Source organism: Heterocephalus glaber, unplaced genomic scaffold (assembly GCF_053883595.1).
Source record: "Heterocephalus glaber isolate CG9 unplaced genomic scaffold, H.glaber_assembly_v1.0 deba00001689, whole genome shotgun sequence".
NCBI lineage: Eukaryota > Metazoa > Chordata > Mammalia > Rodentia > Bathyergidae > Heterocephalus > Heterocephalus glaber.
The window spans coordinates 5,614,208-5,639,361 of record NW_028258414.1 but is presented as its reverse complement, the minus strand read 5'-3'; the positions used below and the strand labels follow the sequence as shown (position 1 = coordinate 5,639,361).

Sequence of the window (25,154 nt, the reverse complement as noted above, 5' to 3'; positions counted from 1 at the left end):
TAGGCAGGCTGGGACAACACTCCTTAGCATATCACAATTTTTAGGAATGTCTGTGTGTGGGCCTGCCAGAATTAGGAAAATTCCTTTCAGGATGTGCTAGGGATGTTAGCGAAGGCACGCCACTGAGATCCTCGTGGTGAGTGGTCTTATCCAGTCAACAATCTAGAAGAAGATTAAGGGAGAGCTCTAGAAGGGAAACGGTGGCCTGAGGAACCTAGTCCTGCACATACCTACTGAGTCTGCTTACACCTTCTGGACCACCATTTCCCAGTCTATGCGCCAGCATCATCTTTCCCTCTCCGTACTGGCTGTCTATGGCAGGAGAAACCCAATGGGCTAGGATGTGGTCTCTCTCCTGATCCCCAATGTCACCTAATGCCATGCCCATAACCTTGTTGCCGCTGATCCTACCAGCGTGAAGCTCTTGGGTGAGGCTGCCCAGCGCTTGACCGTGGTGAGTGGCCACTCCTGCAGCACCTCTTTGGTCTTCTCATCCACACGCATCACTGAGTCCTTGGTGACCCCCAGAAGGCGGGGCACCAGCTTGTTCTTGCCTTTCATCTTTTCCTGAAACAGGAGTGACCAAACATTAGTGCTTTAACAGAAAAATCTCTGGATACAACACAGTTTGTCCTCTTTCACCTGAAGTCACCCTCCATACAAGTGTTTCAAAGCAGGCAGGAGTACCTGAGAACCAAGGTTTGGCGTGAAAGTGAACAACTCACAGAATTGGAGGATAGGAGCTAAATCAGAGACACCAAGAGAACGGAAAGGTTCACAAAGTCTCACTTCCTGGAAGGACGCTGGTCAGCAGCACAGATTGCTCCCAAAACAGACCACGTCAGGAAGAAGGGACAGAACAGTATTAGGTACAGGTACCAACTTCCCCAAGATGATTGTAAATTGCTCTGCAAACATGCACCAATAAAATAAAATTTATAAAAGGGGGGAGAAAAAGAAGGGACAAAATAAAAAAGGTACCCAGAGAAAAAGACGAAATGAATTCCAAATACTGTATTATCATTCTAGCCAAGTCAGTAACTAACTAAAAAAGGGTAAAACGGGAATTTAAATAATTTAAAATGAGCTAAATTGCCAAATTGTGATCTTCTTAGGAAACACAGTGATTTCTCCTTTAAAACATATCTAAAATATATTTCCATTTGAATTCTTCATTTTCAGTATTTTTGTACACCTAGTGATTCTTAAAGTAGTTTTCCTGATGTAATAATGCCTACTGACATAATGGCTCCCTACCCCATACTCACACCAAAACCAATTCATGATAAAGTAATAATTTAGGAAGAACCTACAGGTGCATAGTGTTTTTGGGATTCTTGAGTGAGAAATAACTTTTTAACATCAAAACAAGAAGCTATAGAGGAAAAGATTAGTTGCTTTAACTAAAATTAAACATACTTTTATACATCTTAGAAAAAAGAGCAAGAGAAATGGGGACACAGTCACAGACAGAGGGACAAAAGGATAGGGAGAGAGAATAAAATACAAGAAATCTCATTATAAGAAAAATTAAAAAGCAAGTGACTGGAAAACAAATATTTACAATAAATGTAATAGTAGAAGACTATGTATATTACCCGTAACTGATCTCGTAAATCAACAAACTGCTGAAGAACATGTACAGAAAATGCTTTTAAAGTAATAAACTATAAGTAAATAAAATTTCATTTATGTCAAACAGCAGAGTTTTAAAAATATTTGCATAATCAAGGAAGGTTTGAAGGCAGGCGACTATTGATGGAAGTTTACAGTGGCAAAAGCTGTATGGAAGAAAATGAGTCAAAACCTATCCAAGGCATTAATATTCCTACATTTGATTCCCTTTAGGAACTTTTTTTTTTGAGTTATACATGTAATGATTATGCCACAAGAAACCAAAGCAAAGTTTACCATACCAAAAAACTAGAAACAACCCAGATGTCAGTACTGTAATCCCTCCATGAAATAAAAATTTAAAAATAGGTTTATATATAGTACATAAAAATTGGTGGCAGTGATCATCTCATGTGATTTGTATTATTGTGCTTTTCCCTTTCTTCCAAAATTTTACTTAATGTACATGTATTTTTAGCATTGTCTGGGAAAAACACTTGCAAGTACTATTTGTGGAAGCCCAGCAATGCCTAAACTGCTGTTCTCAGAGGAGCACACGTGTACTTTCAGACCAGTGAGGCATTTAGGCATGGGTGTGTACCCACACCCAGTACTGGGCCTGGCACTGAAAATGGGGCTGAAGCTCCCCCATTAATCAGCATTATTTGCTAATCTTCAGAGCATCTCCGAAAGGGTGGTATCGTCATTGTTTTCAGTTTGCAAATGAAGAGACTTAATTTGACTGAGGTTGATGGTAGCAAGCAGTAAAGCCACAAACCAAGCACAAATGTGAGTAGCTCAAAAGCATGTCTAGCTTAAAAGCAGAGTGTCCACCGAGATGCACTGTCTTCCTGGAGAAAGTAGATACCAGGCAAAGCTGAAACCCACCCGCTACCTCTCAGGGGGCATTTGTTGAACCCACAAAGTGATGGTCACAGCTCCCCTTCAGGTTCCTCACTGGGGGACACAATGGTAAAAGGACACTGTATAGTGTCTCAGGGGGTGAATATGGCACTCTGCCAGCCCTAAGTCTTTTTGTTTTGTTTTGTTTTTCCGGTTCTGGGGATCGGACTCCGGTCCTTGTGCTTGCGGAGCAGGCGGCGAAACCACTGAGCTAAATCCCCAGCCCTAGCCCTAAGTCTTTAGAAAATGCTGAGAAGAGTTAAGATTCTCTTTAGAAAAAAGTTTCATAAGAGGTAGAATTAGTGCAGGGCAGATGATGCCACATAATCCAATTTGTCTTCGGGAGTCACCAAAAGATTCAGATTTATGTTAAGAGGTGTAAGCAGTGAAGTTGTCATATGTGGCTGGTGCAAGCCTAGCTACTGTGACTGGGATGGCATCACAGGTGAAATAAGGTATGCAGGTGTTGTTCTCTTTTCCCATCTGCACTTCTCCCCAGTGAGGGGGGCTCTGGGATGCAGGAATACGAATCCTGACAGATCATTTGGAGTTTTTTCAGGACCATTCCAGCCTGGAGAGGAAGCCACAGTAATCGAACAACTTAAGAGTGGATACTCTAGTAGCAAGTCACAACCAGGGAATAGAATACAGGGAACTGGAGAAATACTGAAAGTGGCAATAATTGTTGTCCACCCTGGCTGTTGTCCAGGGATGTAATTATATCAGTGGCTACTCACAAAATGCCGAGTAGCTGGAGAACATGCAAACGGTAAATGGATGAGATCTGGGCTGGTGCTGTAGTGTTGCTCCTGCTGTATAGACCTGTTCCAGGCTCTTAGCGGCAGGAATGTCAGTAGAGAAAGAGATGATAATTAGGCTCTCTTCCTTCTTGTGCCTCAGGTCTCAGACAGCCCCACACCTCTCGTTTCCAACCAGCAGCTACACAGACCAGCACCTTTTATCTCCAGGAGATGAGAGCAGGCAGGCTAAGGCAAGCTCCAGGGAAGACCCCTTAACTCAGAGCCTGGTGCATGTGCACATACACACATACACTATAGCTGTGATTCTTTTTTGCCAGCCATTTAGAAGGGCGGGGAGAGACACAGAGAGACAGACACCTGAATAGGTTGGTGTTATGGTTTGTGTCTGGATGTCCTCCCAAAGCCTCACGTGGTCACAGGCGGGGCTTTTCGGACGTGGAGGGATCTGGAGTGTGTGCTGCTAGAATCAAGGGTGTGTGATTACTAAATTAGTCCACTGATTGGTTTGGCACAGTACTGGGTAAGATTAAGGGTGCTTGGGTAAGATGGAAGGGTCAAAGAGGGTCTCTGCTTGTCGCTTGCTGCCTTCTGCCCGCTATGAACTGTTTTCCTTTGCCATGCCACCCTGCCTGGGATCCAGCCAACTATGAACTGAAACCTTGACAAACTGGGCCAAATAAAGGTTTTCTCCTTTAACTTTTGGTGTTGGGTATTTTGTCTCAGCAACGAGAAAAGTAACTAAGTCGGTTTGGTTTTGAAGATGTCTACTCGCAAACCTTAGAGGCAGGAAAAAGTAGGCAATATACCAAGGAGAGGTGGGATCCATTAATGAGGCCAGCCTCTGAACTTTCAAACACTTCTCAACAGTTACTGTGGACTCAGAGCACTGGCCTTGTTGGCTGGCTTTTCTCACAGGCACAGAGTAGCTGATTCTTATGTCATCTGTGCCTCACATTTGAGATTCCAAATTGGATGGAGAGATATGGTAAGCTAAGATTTTGGCATTTTGCCTCTCAGCTACTTCCTTCAACATGGCCTAAGCCCAAAGGGTCAGCTTGTGTGTTTCTTTTTGTCATCAGTATACTTATCCATTTTAGTGAAATGGTAGAAATGGCTGGTTGCTGAAGAGCAAAACCAGGTGTTGAAGATCCTGTGTATTAGTCATTTGTATCTCTAAAAATAAGTGTTAAAATTTTTGACTTCACTCATGATTCTTAGATGCTCTGCAGGATGCCCTCTGTCATACTCGAATAGTTCAGGGTAGGGAGATTCTGCTCCCCAGATACCTTACAGCAAGGCTCTGGATATGACTGCAGGGAAATTTCAAAGGCAAATATGGAAGGGAAAATGGTTACACATGTATTATACTTCCTGGAGTGCAATGTTATTCTATGAAGGTCATGAGAAATGCTGTATCAGTGCTTATCAGGTTTTTGTTTAGCAGATCTTGAAATGAAAAAGTTAATTAATAAAAGAATGTAGAGGGCTGGGGATTTAGCTCAGTGGTTCCGCCGCCTGCCTCGCAAGTGCAAGGTCCTGAGTTCGATTCCCAGTACCAAAAAAAAAAAACCAAACAAAAGAATGTAGATATTTGTGGCTCCCTTTTAATGAGATCTTACATGAGATGGTCCTTTTCTCTATAGTGCAGTAGTATCTTGGTTCATGAACTTCATTTTTTCCACGATTCTGGAAAAGATGGCCACATTCATGTTCATGTGGGAAAGATGGATGTGGTTGTAATGGTCAACCCAAGAAGAGTATGCAAACAAAAACAAAATTCTGCCAAATGCTTCTGTTTGTGAACTAACCTGTTCTCAAATAAAAATGTCTGTGAGCCAAGGTACCACCGTATCTGATTGAAATCTCATAAAAAATCACAGTTTTATAGATAAGCAAACTGAGGCTGAGAGATGGAAGGTAAAGTAACTCATCAAAGATCAAATTACTAATTGGCAAAGCTGGGATCTAAACCCCAGATCTTTATTTCATATTTCTTAGACAATGAGAATACTGTCATCTAATCTTGTTCCATGTGGACTCAGGACACGATTTATAGAAAGTTTCTATGTCAAGATGGGTAACTACAGTCAATGCTAAATCCAACTTAGTGCCCTTTTTGTGGCTTGATAGCTAAGAATGAATTCTCCATTTTAAATAAAAAATCAAGAGAGGAACAGTATTTGTGACACAGGAATTCAAATTTCAGAGTTCATAAATAAATCTTTATGGGAGCATAAGCATGTTCAGGCATTTACACGTTGCCTATGCTGCTTTCAGACTGTGAGGGTAAGCTGCGGAGAACAGCCAGCAGAGCCTGGGATGTTTACTATCTGTGCTCTCTCAGGAAAAATCTGCCACTCCTTGAGACTACATCAGAAATGCTAAAATCAATTAGAAAGCTGAAGGACTTAGGCCCAAGGATTTGGGAGACATGGGAATCTTGAAGTTTATCAAATAGGCTTCCACGCCAGATACTGCACTTGTCTACACATCATTAGCTCACTTAACCTTCATTAGAACTCTTATGGAATCATTCTAATTTTCTGATGAAGAAACTGAGATTTAGAGTGGTTAGATATATCCCTAGAGAACACATAAGTTTCTACTATTTCTCACACAGGTGTATATTGCCTTCTTGGATTCTAGGCTAGCCTTCCCCTCTTCCATAAGTGAGCACTTTCTATTATAACAGTTTAAAGTGAATATTTGGGCAAAGTGATCACAGATATAGACAAAAACACGACAGAAGCATCTATAAACATACCTAAGAATCCTCTCAAAATATCTAAGACTAATTTCAAGACTGTGAGGTATGGTTAACTGTGTTCAATATCAGTCCTTAATTGTTTAGTAAATTCTAATGTATTTACTTATTTAATTTAGAGCTTCCAATACAATCTACAAAACTCACGAATGAGAAGAACACTTGCTTCTAATTCATTGCCTAAATTATGTCAATGAACCTCCTTCATAATTTAGTCCTATGTTCAATTTGAGGTCAAAGGAATATGTTTTTTATGCTTCTAAAAACTTTATCCCTTAGGCATACAAGTTTTTTTGGGGGGAGTACTATTCTGCATACCTTTTTATTATATACTTTGAATGGTTTTAGTGATTTTTTTTTATACATACCCTAAGGGCTTAGTTTATGTGGTTGGCATATATCTAATCAATTTACTGAAGTTAGTAATATATAGAAAATGACAGTGATTTTGTGCGTATTGTAATACATTTAGGGTCTGTATGCTGAAAATTACAAAATGATGGTAAAAGAAATCAAGGAGGACCTAATACCTACTCATGGATTGAAACACTCATAAAAAAAATCAATTCTCTCCAAATTGATCTATAAATATAAGGCAATTCTTATCAAAATCCCAGCACGGATTTTTATAGACAAGGACAAACTTTTTCTCAACTTGTATATGGAAGGAAAAGATCTAAAATTGCTAAATCAATAAGAAGAAAAAAGTGAACAGAATCACTCTCCGTGGTGTTAGGGTTAGTACACAGCTGCAGTGATCACCATGGTGTGGCATTAGCTGAGGGACAGAAACATACATCAGTGGAACAGACTAGAGTGCTGGAGACAGACCCATGCAAATGTGTTCAAGTGAATTTTGACAACGATGCAAAAGAAATTCAAGAGAGGATGAATAGCTCATTCAACACATGGTGCTGGAGCAACTGGACATCCACAGGCCAAATTATGAACATTGCTCAAAATGGATGAAAGACCTATATGAAAAGCTGTAAAAACCTGAAATGTAGGAGAAAATCTTCAGGACTTAGGGCTAGTTTTTAGAAATTAAGCTTAAAACAAGATCCACACAAGGACAACGTGAGAAAACACAAAATCTTCATTAAAATTAAGAATTTTTACTTTGCAAAAGACCTTGTTAAAAAGATTAAAAGGCAAGCTGCAGATTGACAGAAAATATTTATGAAGCATATATCTAACAAGGATTTGGACCCAGCATAAAGAACTATCAAAGTCGAACAGGAAAAAACTCCAATCTAATTAGAAAACAGGCCAAAGACATGGACATTTCACTGCAGAGGACAGACATGGCAAATAAACCAGAGAAAAGACAATCTCAAGTCATGAGCCACTAGAGAAAGATGAACTAAAGCTCAATGAGATATCACTGAACACCAAGCAGAATGGCTAAAAGGAGAAACGGTTATACAAAACAGAGGAAAAGATCCAAAGAAGCTGGATGACTCATGCCCTGCTGGTAAGAACGTAAAATAATAGTCACTCTGGGAAACAGTTTAGCAGTTTCTTATAAATGTAAACATGTACTTACCATGAGACCTAGCAATTGCACTCCTGGGCATTTATCCCAGAAAAATGATCATTTAGGTCCACACAGAAGTCTACATGAGAACTTTCATAGCACGTTAGTCACAATAGCTCCATTCTGGAAATAACCTAAACGAACCATGGTCCACCCATGCCATGGAGTATTATTCAGCAAAAATGATGAAACCCTGACACACATTAGCCCTTGCATGGATTTCAAGGGAATTATATGGAATGACAAAAAATTAACCTCAAAACATTACCTATCATATGATTTCATTCACATAATATTCCTGACATAACAAAATTAGAGAGATGGACAACAGGCCCGTGGTTCCCAGGAATGAGGGCAGGAGTACTGCATGTCTGGCTGCAAAAGGGGAACACACGGAGCCTTGTGGTGATGGGATAGTTCTGTGTCTTGATTATACAAATCTATGCCCTACACAAGTGAGTACATGTAAACTGGTGAACTATGAGTAGGTTCTGTGAACCCTACTAATGTTGATTTTCTAGTTGTGATATTGCACTACAATTTCTGCTGGAGGAAACTTAAAAGATACCTGAGACCTATCTGCATTTTTAAAACAACTTCATTCAGCTATAATTCACATACCATATAACTCATCCATTTAAAGTATATGATTCAATGGATTTTAATTTGTGCAAAGCAGTACAACTATTGTTGCCACATTCAATTTTAGAACATTTTCACCACATTAAAAATGTACTCTATGCCCTTTAACTATCAATACCCTATCCTCTGCATCCTGCCACACCTTGCAACAGTCACTAATCTACTTCCTGTCTCTACAAATATCCCTATTCAGGACATAGGACATAAATGGAATGATATACTATGTATTCTTTGGTGAGTGGCATTTTTTGGTTAGTATAATGTTTTCAAAGTTCATTCATGTTGTAGGATATACCAGTATGTACTTCAGTCCTTTTTATGACTAATACTGCTTTGTATGGATATGCCATAAATTATCCACTGATCAGTTGATAGACATTCATGCTGTTTCTGCAGTTTGGCTAAAGGCTACTGTAAACATACATGTACAAATTTTTCAATTCTCTTTCACATAAATACCTAGGTATCTCTATGTTTAAACAAGCAACAAACATACTGTTCTCTAAAATGGCTACACTGGTTTACCTTCCCACCAGCCATGTATGAGGGTTTCAATTTCTCCATATCCTCACCAGTACTCGCTATTACCTAACATTTTGATTCTCTATCATTTTTACAACTTCCTATATACGTATAATTACTTCAAAATAGAAAGTCTGAATATGTCAGTATATCTTATAAGATCAACAATCATATAAACAAGTAGTAACTTTGTTCCTTCATTTCCCAAGGTAAGTATTTTGGTTTTATTTTTATATCTTAAGTGTAATTCTTAGGCTGTCCAAGACCATGGGATAGCACAATGACATAGTGGCCACATTTGTTCTGATTCCAATTGTTACAGCTTTCTCTCCAGCATTTTTTGTTAAGCGTGATACTGATGATACATTTGAAACATACTCTATCATGTAGAGCAAATACATTTGTATTCTAGAATCTTAAAGAAATCTTTCTAAAGAGGCGATGTTGAATTTTATCAGCATCTTCATATAAAATGATCATATGATGCTATCTTATTAAACCTACTAATGTCATTGTCAAGGTTCATTAATTTGTAACATTGAGTCATTCCTAAATTCTCAGTTGTACTTCTATGGTCAAGTAAATTATGTTTATTAGAGAAAATTATAAAATAAAATGGCATAATAGATGGGATCATCAAGCAAAAAATTAAAATGAGCAAAGTCGCATTAATATTGTACAAAGCAGTAAGAAAATATGAAATGATATATAATTATATATAATATATAAAATTATATCTATAACATATATACTATAATAAATTATTTCTATATTTATTATGCATACAATTATATATAATTTCACATTAATTTATATGAATAAAAGTGATAAGTGCTACCTACTATCTTGACTCCCCTCATCAAAGAGATGTAATTTAAAGAAAAAGAAGAGAAGGAAAGAGTGGAGTGGAAAAGGAGGAGTGGAAAAGGAGGAGAAAGAGGGAGAAGAGGAGAAAGGAAGGAAAGAAATTTCTATCACTTTCTTGTTTTGCCTTAAATGAGTTTATGAAAGCAGGTTTGACCAAATTTGTAAGACTGCTGTAACCGGACACTCTGTGCTGTCCCTCTAATGATACTGCTGACCACCCACAGACTGTTCTCAGGTGCTAACTTGTCTTTGGAAAACAAGTTTATGTTCTCTTCAATTTGCTAGTCAATGCTTTTCCTTTCTATTTACATATAGTTTTCTATGTAATTTGCCAACCTGTATACAAGAGGAACAACACTTTAGCACATCACAGGACACCAACTCTACATCAAGTCTAAAGTTAGGGGAAGATGATGTGAATTGAATATCAGAGATGAATTTCATACTTGAAAAACTTCAGAAAGACTTAAGAAAACAGACAGAAATTGGTGGATGTCATAAAAACGTGTCAATGTTTGTCCTGTGAGATGCTGGAACTCATAGAATACTGGTTATCCTTCATTAACAACAAATGAAAAGCACCCTTCTGACACGGGCAGATCTTTTCTCCCGTGCAGGTAGGACCTGGGGGTGAGGAAGCAGGTGTCACCTCTCCAGTGGGGTCACTCCAGGTGAGGCAGCACAGCCAGCTCTTGGAAGAGCTTGTCAGTCAAAGAGCCCTGAGTTCAAGTCTCGGCTCCTTCAGTTACCAGCCTTACATCCCGGGATGAGTCAGGGGATTCCTTGGGGCCTCTATTTCCTTCTTCATAAACAGGAAGTAATAATAGTAGCTCTTCCACTAAGTTGCTGATCGATTTGACTGAGAAATGCCTGGTGTAAAACTCCTGACTAAATATTCTATTTTTTTTTTTTTTGGTACCAGGGATCGAACTTGGGACCTTGCACTTGTGAGGCAGGTGCCGGAACCACTGAGCTAAATCCCCGGCCCTTCCTGACTAAATATTTCGTTATTGTTAAATGAAGTCATAGATGGCAATCCAGTATCATTCAAAAATCCATTTAAAGTTTAAAACTTCCACTCAGTGTAGAAGTTTCTTAAAAACTAAGTTATTGACATGGGCTTCCTTGGCAAGGGTCCCAAGTTTTCTGGTGTATGACTAGGAGCTGATTTAGTTGGTGTAACTAATGCCCATGAAGCATGTGCCATTGTGAAGATGTATGACATCTTGATTCTTCCTCTTCCTAAAGGAATTCCAATATGGAATGGGATCAAAAGAAGCATCCTAGAGGGCACAAGGCTCATCTTTCCACTCCAGTCTTGGACAGCAACTACAATGCCCTTGGTTCCATCCCCATTTGCCATAAGCAACACATGAGATCCCACTACAGGGAAGAGCTTTCTCTGTGGCCAATGGCAACAAGCAGAAAGCCTAAAGTCACCATGAAAGCAAGAGGAAATCAGTGAAACCTAACAGCTGAATGACTAAAATCGAGTAGCTAAGGTCCAGAAAAGCAAAGGGGGATTGAAGCCAATGGGTGAAGTTGTCACATGACTGAAAAAGACACCCAGAGAGGGCCTACCTAAGTTTGTTCACAAGTTGCATTTCAAAGACACACTTCTTTAGTTCTAGTAGGAGGACAAACAATTCCCATGAAAACAGATATAAAGGCTACCAAAATCCCACAACCCATGGGTCTTAAGGGACACGAATTCCTATACTGGTGACATGAATTTGGCTTGGTTTACAGTGACCAACAACGTTTACTTAGGTCAGAGGATCTGGATGCCCATGAAGAAGACAGTGTCAGGGGACATGAGAATCTTCACAGCAAGCTCCCTCCTTCCTGACTTTGTAGTGGCAACAGTGATCCAAGCTAAGGTACAGCTGTCCAGAGGGCCATGCAGGCAGCCAGGCTCACTCATCTCCAGGCCACAGTGAAACCTGGGTTACTGCTGGCCACTACATCTGCACATGCCAGGGTATACGTGTGACAAACCAAGCTTGTGGCAAATGCGTTACTGAGAGCAAAGCGGGGGTAGCACGGGTAAATGCCTTCTCCATCCTTCCCAACTCACCTTCACTAGGAAAAATGACACACCGTATGTCCGGAGGGACCGCGCCAGCTTCACATACTTGACCTTGGCTTCTATTTCACTCATCTCTCCACAGTTCTTATGCTCCTGCAAAAGGGACAACAGGGGGATCTGTTACTGCAGCCCTGCCAGCAGGTAGACCTGGGGGAGAGGTGGTCACTGCAAGTGGGGTACACAGGGGCTATGAGCATACAGTGATACTTGTGTCTGAGATTTCTCTACGACACAGGTATCTGCTGATCGAGGAACACAGCAGCTAGAAAGTTCAAGTGCACAGCTATCAAACTAGAGCTAGAACCCAGGCAGTCTATGTGTTTCACAACCAAGTGCAACAATTCACATAGATGTGAAATGTGATAGAACAGGGACAATGATTGCAATCAGAATTTCAAAGGACGCCACGTCCCAAAAGATTCAGCACCCACACTTTAAGTAATACACAAAAAAATGTTCTTCTAAGGAGGAGTGTCATTCTAACATCTATTCAAACTGGAGGGGCCGGGGATTTAGCTCAATGGTTCCACTGCCTGCCTCGCAAGTGCAAGGACCCGAGTTCAATCCCCGGTACCAAAAAAAAAAAAAAAATTGACAAACTGGAACTTTTCCAAAGAGCAAAAAAATGTATGTGTATACATCACAATGCTTACAAATAACACTGGGTGAAATATTTTATAACAAGAAATTTCTATTTTTATTTCTCTATTTCAAGATTAATTTGATCTCTTAGACTTACAAGAGTGTTTCATGGTGAAATAGCCCTTTTCTTAGTGATTGCCTAGAATGGACAAGTCTCTGATTTTTAAAATAGCCCTGCATTGTTCCCCAATTCTACTTTCAAAAAAAACACATCGCAGGAATAAAGAGCTCTGTGTAGCTTCTCCCTCAGCGTGGTTTAATGGTCTATCACCTTGTTTCAGTGCTACCAGGAAAAGGCCTTTGGAATGAAATGTATGCACGTTTTTCTCAGAAGGGCTAAGTAACCTTTAGTGAGAAAATATGGATTAAGATAATAAATCTGTCCAAAATAGAACTGTCAGATTCTTTACTCTTGAGTGCCCATTTATTACATAAGAATACATGCACAGGGTGTGAAGCCATCAGTGCAGAGAGCCCTCGTGTTAATAAATGAGGACAAGGAGTGAGCAGAATAATAAATGTCTGTACATTTCCAATACCTGAAATATCCTTTTTTCAGCTCCTCTCTGCTTGATGTATTCTTTGGGCAGGAATTCCTTTAGACTGAGAAAGAGAGAGAAAGAAAAAAGCTAAGCATTTATCATGTTCTGTGATGAGAAGCAAAGAAAAGAGACTGTTAATAAAACCCACAGTTAAGTCACTAACACTCCCAATATTTTATGGTGTAATTAATAATAGGCTATAATATCCTTCAATCCACTTAGATCTAAGGGCAAGCTAAAACTAGTCAGATTTTCAAAAGTTGAAACCAACACATTTAAAGGAAGAATTTCTAGAATATACCGTGAAGTGAAGGGCCCAAACGTAAATAGTATGCTACTGGTGGGAGTGCAGACTGGTGCAACCACCGTGGAAATCAGTATGGAGATACTGCAAAGAACTAGGGCTAGAGGTCCCATTTGACCCAGCTATTCCCCTGCTGGGGATCTTCCCAAAAGAATTAAAAGAATCATACCACAGTGATATATGTGCACCCATGTTTATAGCGGCACAGTTTGTAGTAGCTAAAGCTTGGAAGCAGCCAAAGTGCCCATCAACTGGAAACCGGATAAAGAAGATGTGCTTTTTTTTAATAAAATGGAGTACTACTTAGCCATAAAGAACAAGAAACTAGAGACATTTACAGCTAAATGGATGCATATTGAGGCCATACTCTTAAGTGAAATAAATAGGACACACAAGTGTAAATACCGAATAGTTTCTCTAGTGTGAGAAACTGAAAGTGTAAATAAGGATTAAAATGATTAAAATGAATAATTCATAATTTGAAATAGGAAAAGGTCCAAAGGTGTAGGGGTGGTGGGAGGGGAAGGGGAAAGGGAAGAAGGGAAAGGAGAAATTATGAGAAAAGAAAAAAAAAATGGAAACAAAATCTATGTAAATAGGGAAGGGTGGAGGGGCTGAAGGGAGGACAGTTAACAGGGAAAAAATAAGAATATTTTTCTTTTTTTTCCTACATATTTTTCTAAAGTAATAGGAGGATAAATATTTAATATAAATGGCACTCCACGGGAAGAAGGGGAAAACAAGAAGAGCAGAATGAAACTAGAATTCTCTGAACATTCCTTGTATTAGAGTTTTTCCTTTTGAAATCACATGAAATTACAAAAGAGCAATACTTAACCTAAGCAAACTGAAAATAACTGTGTATGTTGACACTGTTACTACAAGAAAATAATTATTTTACATTGCTTTGAAAAGCAATGTTTGATTATACATCCTTAGGGGGATGTATCTTAAGAATAAAATGAGTCATGGAAGACATGTAAGTAAAACTATTGGTATCAATATTTTAAAACCAATACCTCTTCTCTCTCCTTGCTCCACAAATGCACATAATATAAAATTAGGTTAGTAGATTATGTATAGCTGGGATACTATACATAACTAGGATAAAGTAAATGAGTAATTATTTTCACTGTTAGAAACCAAGATTTTCAGCATAAATTAGATAAAAATAAATGTAAAGCAAAAAATATTTCATTAAAAACCCTGTAATCTTTTATCTGCATTGGAAATATTGACCAAAGTACTTGACTCATTTTTCTTTTTTGAAAAGCATTTTCTAGCTGTGTCCATGGTAGAAGCCAGGAGGAAAGACATCCTGGGGGCAGCCCGCCTTCCCCCAGTACCTCAGCCAGTTGGTCAAGAAACACCATTTTCACTAGAAAAAATCAGGGCATCTTGAAGAAGTGACTCAGTCTACTAAGACTTGGGCAGATAACGTGTTCAATACTTCTGGGGACTCTTGCATCTTAGGTCAAGAAATCTACCAAGATGACACTGGAGCCAATATCAAGGGATTCCTAGTTTCCAAAATGAGATGCTTTTTAACTCTATGTAAAACAAGAGAACAATAAAATGACCCCATCACCAGGCTTTGACAATGATCAGCTCGGGGCCAATCACATTCATCTACTTCTTGCCTCACAACCTGCCCCTGGATGGTTCTGAAGCAACCTCTAATCATCATACAATTAATTTCAGGTGATGGGAAAGTGTGAGCATCAGGAGGATGACTGCAATAGGGCAAAACACATATATAAAAAAATCCCCAAATATATGAGTAACAGTCTTGTAGTAATATACATGATTCTGCATGGGAAGAAGGAGAAAACAAGAATAAAGAGCAGATTTTATATATTCATTTGCCACTTAGTAGGTTAAGGACACCAACTAATACTGAAAACGAATACAGAGACGTATATAAGCATTTATTCTAACATTTCTAACTGTAGATGATGAAAATATTCGTAATTAATAAATGTAGAAGGAGTAGAAATCCAAAATCACTGGTTTAAAACTCTTAATTAAAACTCTCAAGGAAATAACCGATAGATCAAAGCAAATTCTAGGGACTGCTAAAAACCAATCAATGGCAGGTTGATGGGGAACTTTCATAAAAGATGGATCATCTGCAACGCTCAAACCCACTGATCAGTTTTAATATGAAAGCAGGATAACCAGACAATAGATGGCTCCTCACTGATCCAACAGGAAGAACACAGCAGCCCCTAGGAACTTATTTCTGGCAATAAAGAATAAGTACATATATAAATGAACCAGAATTAAGCTAGCTAACAAACAGGGACAGAAGAATATGTTCAATGATACCATCAGGATATCATTAGCCAAAGCCAAACATGAGAAAAACTATAAAACTAGCCTACATTTTTCACAAATAACTGGTTTGGCAGTCACGGTTTAAAAAAAGAGGACCTAGTAGTATATTATGAGATTTAATAAATATATTTACTAAAAAGTTACAGTAACATAAAGTACTGTACTGATTTTAGAAGAGACATAGAGGTCAATGGAATAAAATTCAGAGAAATTAACACTCATTCTCATTGGTCAATTGATTTTGAAAAAATGTTCTAAGACAACTCAATAAATATAGGGGTTTTTTTCTGTTTTAAATAAATGTTGCTGGGTATGTGGCAGCACTCTGGCAGGCCTAGGCAGGAGGGTTGCATTTCAAGTCCAGCATGGGTTATTGTTGTAAAATAACAACAATAATAATGACTGGGGATGTAGCTCAGGGTGAAGGCCCTGGGTTCAATCCCAAGAACCAGAAAACAAACAACAAATAAAATTTTAAAAACAGTGCTGAGACAACCAGATATCTACATGCACAAGAAAGAAATTGGATGCTCTACATAGTATACACTAAAATTACTTCAAGATGGATGACAGATTGAAATGTAATATAAGAAACCATCACTGTAAAATATAGCTACATTTGTAAAAATAACTATAGCTAAAACTATAAATCTTTCAGAAGAAAATAAAGGAGTAAATCTTTATGACCTTGGGTTAGGTAAAGACTTTTTAAATACCATAATAAAATCATAAATGGCAAAAGAAAAAAAATAGAAAAATTGAACATCAAAGTGACAAACTACAAGTGATACCATAAAGAAAATATAGCCCACAGAACGGGAGAAAATATTTGCAAATTATGTATCTGATAAGATAAATGAATTTAGAATACATAAAAACTCTTACAACTGGATAATAAAAACAAATCACTCAAATGAAAAATGGGCAGAGGATTCTGAACAGACATTTTTCCAAAGAAGATAGACAAAAGGCCAATATACACATAGAAATATTTTCAATGTCATTCACCATCAGGAATATGCAAAGAAAAACCACAACACAATTCTGCCACATACTGACTAGGACAGCTACAACCAAAAGGACAGCTAATTCTAAGTGTTGACAAAGGCATGGAGAATGTGGAATCTCGTATGCTGTTGGTGGGAATATAAAATGGTGCAGTTGCTGCCACACAGCATTTGCTAGTTTCTTAACATATCGAGCAGCGAGCCAACTTCTTCACATACATACACAGAAATAATGCAAAATGTCCACACAAAAGCTTGTACACAAACGCTCATGGCAGCATTATCCCTAACAGCCAAAAGGTGGAAATAACTCGTGTCTATCCATTGAGGAATGGATAAATAAAATGTGCTTTATGCATACTATGGAAAATTATCCAAAAAACATAAAGAATGAAGTACTGATACATGCTACAACATGGAAAGGCTGTCCTAGGGTCAAAGAAGCCAATCACAAGAAAAACTGTATGATTCTACCGACGTAAAATGAACAGACAGAGGGTTACAGGTTTACCCGGGCTGGAGACAGGAGCCATGGGTGGGTCGTGGGGAGTGACTGATAAGAGGCATAAAGGATGAGATTATGGGAATGGAGAACAATCCTACGAAAATATTTAAAACACTAATTCTGTACAGTTTTAAAGGGTAAATTGTTTTATTTATTTTTTATTTTTTTTGGTACCGGGGATCGAACTCAGGACCTTGTGCTTTCGAGGCAGGCGCCGGAATCACCGAGCTAAATCCCCGGCCCAAGGGTAAATTGTTTTAAATGTGAACTATATCTCTCAATAAGGCTATTTAACAAAAACATCTAATTAACCAAATATAATTTGTAGGCCTTATTTGGAATCTGATACAAAACAAGTACAAAATAGTGTTCTTGAGACAACTGGGGAAAATCTAACTCAGTATTAGACGATGTTAAAGGATTACGGTTAATTCTGTTCAGAGTTAGGATGGATCTGCAATGTAAACGTTTAATTACTTAAAAATTTTTAGGTTTATTGACTCCCAAGTACAAGGTCCTGAGTTTGATCCCTGCTACGAGAAAAAAAAAAGTTTAACATTTAGATTATTAGAAGTTATTGTCCATTGATAGAGAAAATTGAAGTACTTACAGATGAAGTGATACAATGAACTGAGATTTTCTTTTATTTTTTACATTTATTATTATTATTATTATTTTCTCCTTTTTTTTCAGACAGGGTCTCACTATGCATTCTAGGCTGGCCTGGAACTCACTATGTGGCCCAGGCTGGCCTCAAACTTTCATCCATCCTCTCGTGTCAGCCTTCTGAGTGCTGGAATTACAGGTATGTGTCACCCTAGCTTGAAAACTGCTTTTAAATGCTCAAGCAACAAAAAGGGGAAGAAGGGAAGGCTCTGTAAAGACTTGAACAACGTCTGATCATTCTGGAAAGTAATTCAGTCGGCAAAAGTTGTTAAGTATATTTCCTGTGGTTTTGGGGGAGGGGGTCTGAGCAGCAGAAGAATACTTAGGGCCTCCTCAAGAGACCCCAAGTCACATTGAATCAGGAGGAACACTGAATCAGGAGCACCTTAAACCTTATGACCATCATTAAACAACTTCATGGGCAAAAATGAGAGAGAACAAAATGGCACTGGTAAGAGGAGTCACTGATGCAAAGCCTTCACTGAGGCTACAGGACTATGGGCAGCACAGAGCTCTTGATCTGGCACACCAAGCTACACAGGGGCACACTTCACAGTGGCCACAGGGCAGTGGCTCCAATGCCATTCACAGAGAGAGACCTGCCTACAGGTGGTAAAAGCTCCCCAAAAGGCTCCACATCAAAATCCCAGCACACTGGCTGTTTTGATTACCAAGACCAAGTATGGAAAGTTCCTAAGCATGCACACAAAGGAAATCTGTCCATCTGCTTGAAGAAAATGGATCAGACTGTCAAACCTGATTGGAAGTTTTCTAACTAATCAAGCTCTGGCCAATGCCAAGGCCCTTCCTCTGCCTCCTTAAATCTTCCCACCTTTAAAGGGGAGCCACCTAAAGTCTTGCAGTTAGACCTGAATCCTCTTTCAAACCCTATGGCCAGCCTGTGAAGGACTGCCCTTTCTGAAGGCAATAATAACAATACATCCTCGATTCAACAAGTGAACAAACCACTCAGGTTCTTACTCTCCAAGATGCCCAGAAAGTTGCAAGTTTGCAGCAAATAAACTTCTCTCTCCCCAACTTAGCTTCTGCTCTAGCAGAATCAGTGGGATTGTTCTCCAGTCTGCTGCCGCTGGCTGTGTATTGGATGATCACATAATGCACACACCTAGCCCATCAAGGACTAGTGTAGGATAAAAACTGGGCTACTGGAGGCTTCCTATAAGTACATATTTACAGTCTTATTAAAAAAAATCTAAAAAATATTCTGTCCTTATATTGGTTTGTGATTGCTTTTAAATTCCCTCATACATGCTGCATTATGTGTAGTCCTTACAAGAAAGAGAACGTAAATTCCCAATCAGGGGCTCACACAGGAAGAAACCTTGGCCAACAGAAACAGCCATTCGGATAATAACAAGGACCATGCAGTAGCAGATGATTTTTTAGACATCCTAAGAAGCCACTGGAATCAGAAAAAAGGAATTTTACATTTAGTGCATTTAAGGGAACAGGACCTGGACTCAAATCCAGATGTTTCACTAAAATCTCATTTTCTTTTTTTTGGTACCGGGGATCGGACTCGGGTCCTTGCACTTGCGAGGCAGGAGGTGGAACCAATGAGCTAAATCCCCAGGCCACATTTTCTTTCTTTTTTAAAGATGACTTACAATTTTATTGTATTGTATATATTTGAAGGCATATCATATGATGCTTTGATACACACATACAGACTGAAGTTACTACAGTCAAGCAAATTAACACATCCCTTGTCTCGTGAAGTTACTATTTTGTGGTAAAATAAGCTAATATCTCGAAACAAATTTCCAGTACACAATATCATTAGAGTGCTCACACCTCAAGCTGGGCATCAGATCTCTAGACTCATTTATCCTACATAACTGAAACTCCGTATCCTTTGGTCTCCATCGCCCCATCCTCCCAACCCCTCCCTGGTAACCACCTTTCTACTGCTTCTATGTATTTCTGCTTATTTTTCTATTCCCCACTATAGTGAAAGCATGCAGGATTACACTGTGTCTGTTGTGCTGATTATAATGTCCCTGAAGTTCATCCACGTAGTCACAAATGGCAAAATCTCCTTAAAGCTAAACAGCACTCTATTGTACAGATAACAAAACCTCTCTTTCCTATGTAAAATTTAAATTGCCTGTGTAAGTAATTCCGACAGAGGTGTCCCAAAGATGTCTCATGGTCTGGAAATAAGTTACAGATATATGGAGAGGCTGCTGTCATTTGGGGAAATGTTAACCACTTCTTATCTGTCCCAGAGCTGCCACCTAGCAGCTGCATGACCTGAGGCACATCACCGTCTCTTTAAGCTTGTTTTATCACCTGAAAAGCAGAGAAGATTCTGGCTTAGGATTGTTACTCCTCCTATGAACTGATAATAAGTGATGTGCCCTCGTCTGTGAGGATCTGGGGCATCACACACACAGTGTGGTACAGAATCTGCTCAGAAGAGAGTGCAGGGAGAGATGCACCACGGACAGTGCCACCCATAGGACCCAGGAATGCTCAGGTTTTCTGACTTCACCCTTTATGGTGAATCACCTAAGAACTGACAGTAACACCTCAAACGTGGTATCACGTGAGGATCTCTAAGTGTGGTCCCAGGAACACTGGTACCAACACCATCTAGGAGCTTGCTAGAAATGCCATTTTTCAGGCTTGACCCCTGACACGCTGAGTAAGATGCTCTGGGAGTGAGTCCAGCAGTTGGCTCTAACAAGACCTCTAGATGGTGGGTTTGAATCTACAGTCAAAGAGCAACACATCTGTGTGACTGACAGCCTGACATGGGTAGTGCTGAGCTGGGAAATGTGTGAGGTGGCCAGAAAAGCTGAGGACTGAGTGAGACTGGCATGTATGTTAGTTCCCATGTGCGAGACAACAGAATACTAAGGGGTGTGTAATCCTGGGGTCCTGGATCCAGGTGCTGGCAGGATTTGCTCTGTTGCCTGCTGAAGCTGCAGGGTTCAGAAGGGAGGTGGAAACCTGTGTTGTCCTCCCACAGCTGAAGAGCAAGCTGGCCAAATAACCAGTGAAGCATCTTTTGTAAGAGGCTTGACCCCATCAAGGAGGGAGGTGTTTTCAGAGCCTAATGGCTGCCTGAAGGTCCACTGGTTACTACTATCGCCTGGGCAATGTGTGACTTTTGGAGGGGACACATTCTAACCACAGCAGCCTGGCACAAACATCGGAGTTGGGTCTATATACTTATTGTAGGTGCACAGTGGTTCTGTTATCCTGAACCAGTCCAAATACCCTTTGATATAAGCAGGAGCCACTAGGCATTAGGAGGCAGTGCTGGGAGGAAGCAGTGAAAGTGCCACCAACTGATTGTCACAACCCCAAACTGGTAGGAGAGCTCTGGGCTGTGAGGACCACCGGACAGAACCAACAAGGAAATCAGTGCAGACCAGGGCACAAATGACCTTTGAACCTGCATTTTAATTTAATTTAGAGAGGTAAATTAAAGGGAAGACACAGCAGAGGAAAAACAAAAGCTGTAATGCCTGCTTCCCTGTTCATTTGAAAACAGACTGGCTACAGCCCAATTACTCTGACAAAAGCACACAGAGGGTGAGTTCCAAAGGGGGAAGATGTGTTTGAACAGATGCCAGGTGGAAAACTAACTCGAGACCTCCTACAGAGTCAAGAGCTTTGCTTGTTGACAGTAGAATTATCTCGAGTTTGTAGGGGAAATTTCCCAAGAATACTCTAAAGTCTTTCACAACATAGATTTATATCCTGTGTTGCTTTGTTTTCTTAGTAAAATACATCCCAGGAATGCTCACATATAGGAAGTGGGCACCAGTCTTCAAGGATAAGGGGCTTTCTTGACCTGTCACCTGCCTGCCACCACTGGGCCTTTCCTTCCTGTAACAGGCAGAGGAATGCAACTTTTTGCCTGGCCTTGAATACCATTGAGCTTTTCCTTCACATATGTTATACATCCAACCTCAGTGAGTCCAAGCTCCTATCTCAGGGCCAGACTATGTGAAACTGTCTTTCAAAGAGATATGTTAACTGCAAAACACTTCAGATTACAGAAAAGTATATACCTCGTAATTTATATACCCACCACCAAGGAGAAATCCTGTTCATAGGGTACTATATTTGCTTTCTAATTGCTCTCTCCCCTTCTATTAAACACAGATACAAGTCTCTTCTTTGTCTGATGGCAGGTATTTTCTTGAAGTTACTTTCAATGAATATTTTAATGTTCCTGCATGTTCTTGTATCTACGAACAATAATACATCCTGTTGCTCTTTGTATATTTTTAAATACAGAGATGCATATTCTAAAATGTCTTGTTTCCTCTGTAAAGTACACTGGTGGTGTCATATATTTCAAGGTATGTCAATTTGATATAGACATAAGATTCTATGTCTACGTCTATGCTGCTTTTGCATTTTCTGGATTACTTATTAGGCTGAATATCTTTTCATACTTCAGAATCCAATGGATCTTCCTCTTTTCTAAAGTGCTTTTTGACATTCTTGTGATCTTTTTCTTAGATTTGTCTTCGTTAAAATCTTCGGGATATGAATTTGTCCTTGGTAGCATACATTATACATACACAAATTTCTTCTTCCCGGCTGAAGCCTCACACTTCACTTGCTGACATCTTTTGCCTAATAAAATATTTTAATTTTAATAAAGGTAGGTTTAACAATCTTTTGAATCACTACTATATTACCCTGGGGCAATGGTGTTTATTATAGTTTCACAAATTATCATCGTTGCCTTCCATATATCTTCATTTAACGTTGGCCTTTAATTTGTATTCAATTTTTTTTTTTTTGTACCGGGGATCAAATTCGGATGCTTGCTTGCAAGGCAGGTGGTGGAACCACTGAGCTAAAGCCCCGGCCCTGCATTAATTTTTGTTTTTTTGGTACCGGGGATTGAACTTGGGTTCTTGCGCTTGCGCAGCAGGCGGCGGAACCACTGAGTTAAACCCCCGGCCCTGTATTAATTTTTAATAGCATTATTGAGATGCCTATATTAACAATGTTTTCTTATTACTAAAAGAGATTTTTATTGAAATTGAACTGAATCTATAGATAAATTTGGGTAGAACTGTTTTATCTGCTATCAAGTCTTCCTATTCATTAACACAGTGAATCACTATTCAGATCTTTTATGCTCATCCATAAACTTATATTGTTTTATTGGACAGATCTTGGGGATCAGTAGACAGTTTTGTTTTTAGGTATATCACATTTTTTGTTCCTATTATAAAAAGTATCTTCCTTTTTTCAATTACATTTTCCATCTGTTGATTGTATCTGGGATTGCCACTTGATGTTACATTTGATCTTTTTTCTAGAAACCTTGCTTAAATTCTTAATTCTGAAAGGTTCTTTGTAGACGGAGTAGATTACCTCCACAGACAATCCTACCACCTGCAATGTGACAGTTTGTTTTTCCCATCCTGATGCCGCTGATCTCTCTTTCTTCATTGGACTTGTAAGAACATTTGGTATTGTTGACAGAGAGCACTGACTGCACCTGCCTCCTTCCTGACATTAATGGAAACGCTTCCACTATGAAATTATCACACTCCATACAGATATTCCCGTGTAGACTGAATAAGTTTCCCTGTATTCCTCCTGTGTCCTGAACTTTATTTTTTCCATTATTTTATCAAATTCTTTCTCTCCAATAATTCAGAAAAACCATATAGTCACACATTTTATATTCTACACACTTTCTAATGTTAAAAAGCTCAAATATTGTCTTCTTCATAGTGTTCCTTGCCTACCTATCCTAAAATAGCAAATTTTTCTCTAAAATATACAGAGTCCCAAATCTGTTTCTGCTTTTTTTTATCTTGCCATTCATTATTAGTTAATGTATCATGTATTTTACTATTACTTTGATTTGTCTCTCTGTGCTAGAATATAGAGTTCATGAGGAAAGAATGTTTGTTGTTCATGCTGTATCACCAGTGATATTCATATATCATTTGGTATATGAATCCTGGAAGAAACTGTAGTTATAACTTGCATAGAAAACATAAACATTCATATTGGGCTTTGTTAATATATTAACTTTTGTAGAGAACACATCTAAATTCAGTTTAAAAAACTTTATAAGGGCCGGGGATTTAGCTCAGTGGTTCCACCACCTGCCTCAGAAGTGCAAGGTCCTGAGTTCAATCCCTGGAACAAAAAAAAAAAAAGAAAAGAAAAAAACACGAAAGTTTATAAGATCTGTAGCTAGTTTTGGTATTATAATTTCGCTGAATTCAAATAAAGGTGATGAGCTTTTTGATCTATTCTCTGAAACAATCCAATTTTTTGTTTAGCTTTCTGATGGTGTATTTTAACTTGTCAAGACAGTATCTTTCAAGATTATACATTTATTCAGATTTCATAATTATTCATTTTGTCTAAACTATTTTTTTGCTCCAAGTTTTCATCACATTCTGTTTTGAAAAATATTTTTATCTTCAGTTTTGTTCCACTGTCATTATTAATAATTATGTCTTTTTTTTCTTGATCAAGCTTTTCCAAGCTTTACATAGGTTTATTGATTTTTCAAACCATTTTTTTGTTTTATTATTTCTGCCGGTGGTTGCTATTTCATTATTTTATCTCAAAAATTTTCTTTCTTACACCAATGTTTCCAAGAGTTCCACATAATCTCTGTTCCAACCGGTTTAGTATTTCTCTTTTAATATTTAGATCTTTAATCCATTTTGATTTTAGCTGAGTGCATGGTGAGAGATATAGCTCTAGTTTTAGTCTCTGGCAAGTTGAAACCCAATTTTTCCAGCTCCATTTATTAAAGAGGCTATCTTTCCTCCAGTGAGGGTGTTTGGCTTCTTTGCTGAAGATGAGGGGGCTGAGTGTCTGGAGTTGTTTCTGCATCTTCTAATCTGTTCCACTGGTCCTCAGGTCTGTTTCTTTGACAGTACCATGCTGTTTTTATCACAGCAGCATTGTAGTATAGTTTCAAGTTGGGGATTTTGATACCCGCTGCCATGTCTCTGTTGCCCAGAATTGCTTTTGCTATTCTAGGTCTCTTCGTGTTTCAAATGAATTTTTAGATTGTTTTCTCAGGGTTCCTGAAGTATGCTGCTGGGATTTCAATTGGGATTGCATTGAATCTATATAGCAGTTTTGGAAGTATGGCCATTTTCATTATGTTGATTCTTCCTATCCAGGAGCAGGGGATATCTTTCTATTTTCTGATATCATCTTCAATCTCTCTTTTCAGTGTGCTAGTTTTCAGAGAAGAGCTTTTGATTTCTTTTGTTAGGTTGATTCCTAGGTATTTCTGTTTTTTTGGATGCTATTAGAAAGGAATTGTTTGCCCTATTTCTCTCTGAGAGTCTGTTGTTTGTGTAGAGGAAAGCTATTGGTTTTTGTGTGTTGACCTTGTATCTGGCTACTTTACTGAATCTGGTTATTAAGTCTAGAAGACTTTTGGTGGCGTTGTTGGGGTCTTCTATATAG

General features: G+C 38.8%; 1 protein-coding gene across 14 annotated transcripts in view; it reads right to left on the bottom strand.

Moving 5' to 3' along the window:
* The window catches only part of Tln2 (talin 2), a 404,430-nt gene that overhangs the window by 140,545 nt on the left and 238,731 nt on the right, over positions 1-25,154 (bottom strand). For all 14 annotated transcript variants that reach the window (XM_013076183.3, XM_021237120.2, XM_087199034.1 and 11 more), the window contains 3 exons: positions 12,881-12,944; positions 11,688-11,792; positions 412-567 (listed from right to left, as the gene is read on the bottom strand). In XM_013076183.3, coding sequence (XP_012931637.2) covers positions 412-567; positions 11,688-11,792; positions 12,881-12,944 — 325 coding nt within the window. The remainder of the gene's footprint in view (positions 1-411; positions 568-11,687; positions 11,793-12,880; positions 12,945-25,154) is intronic.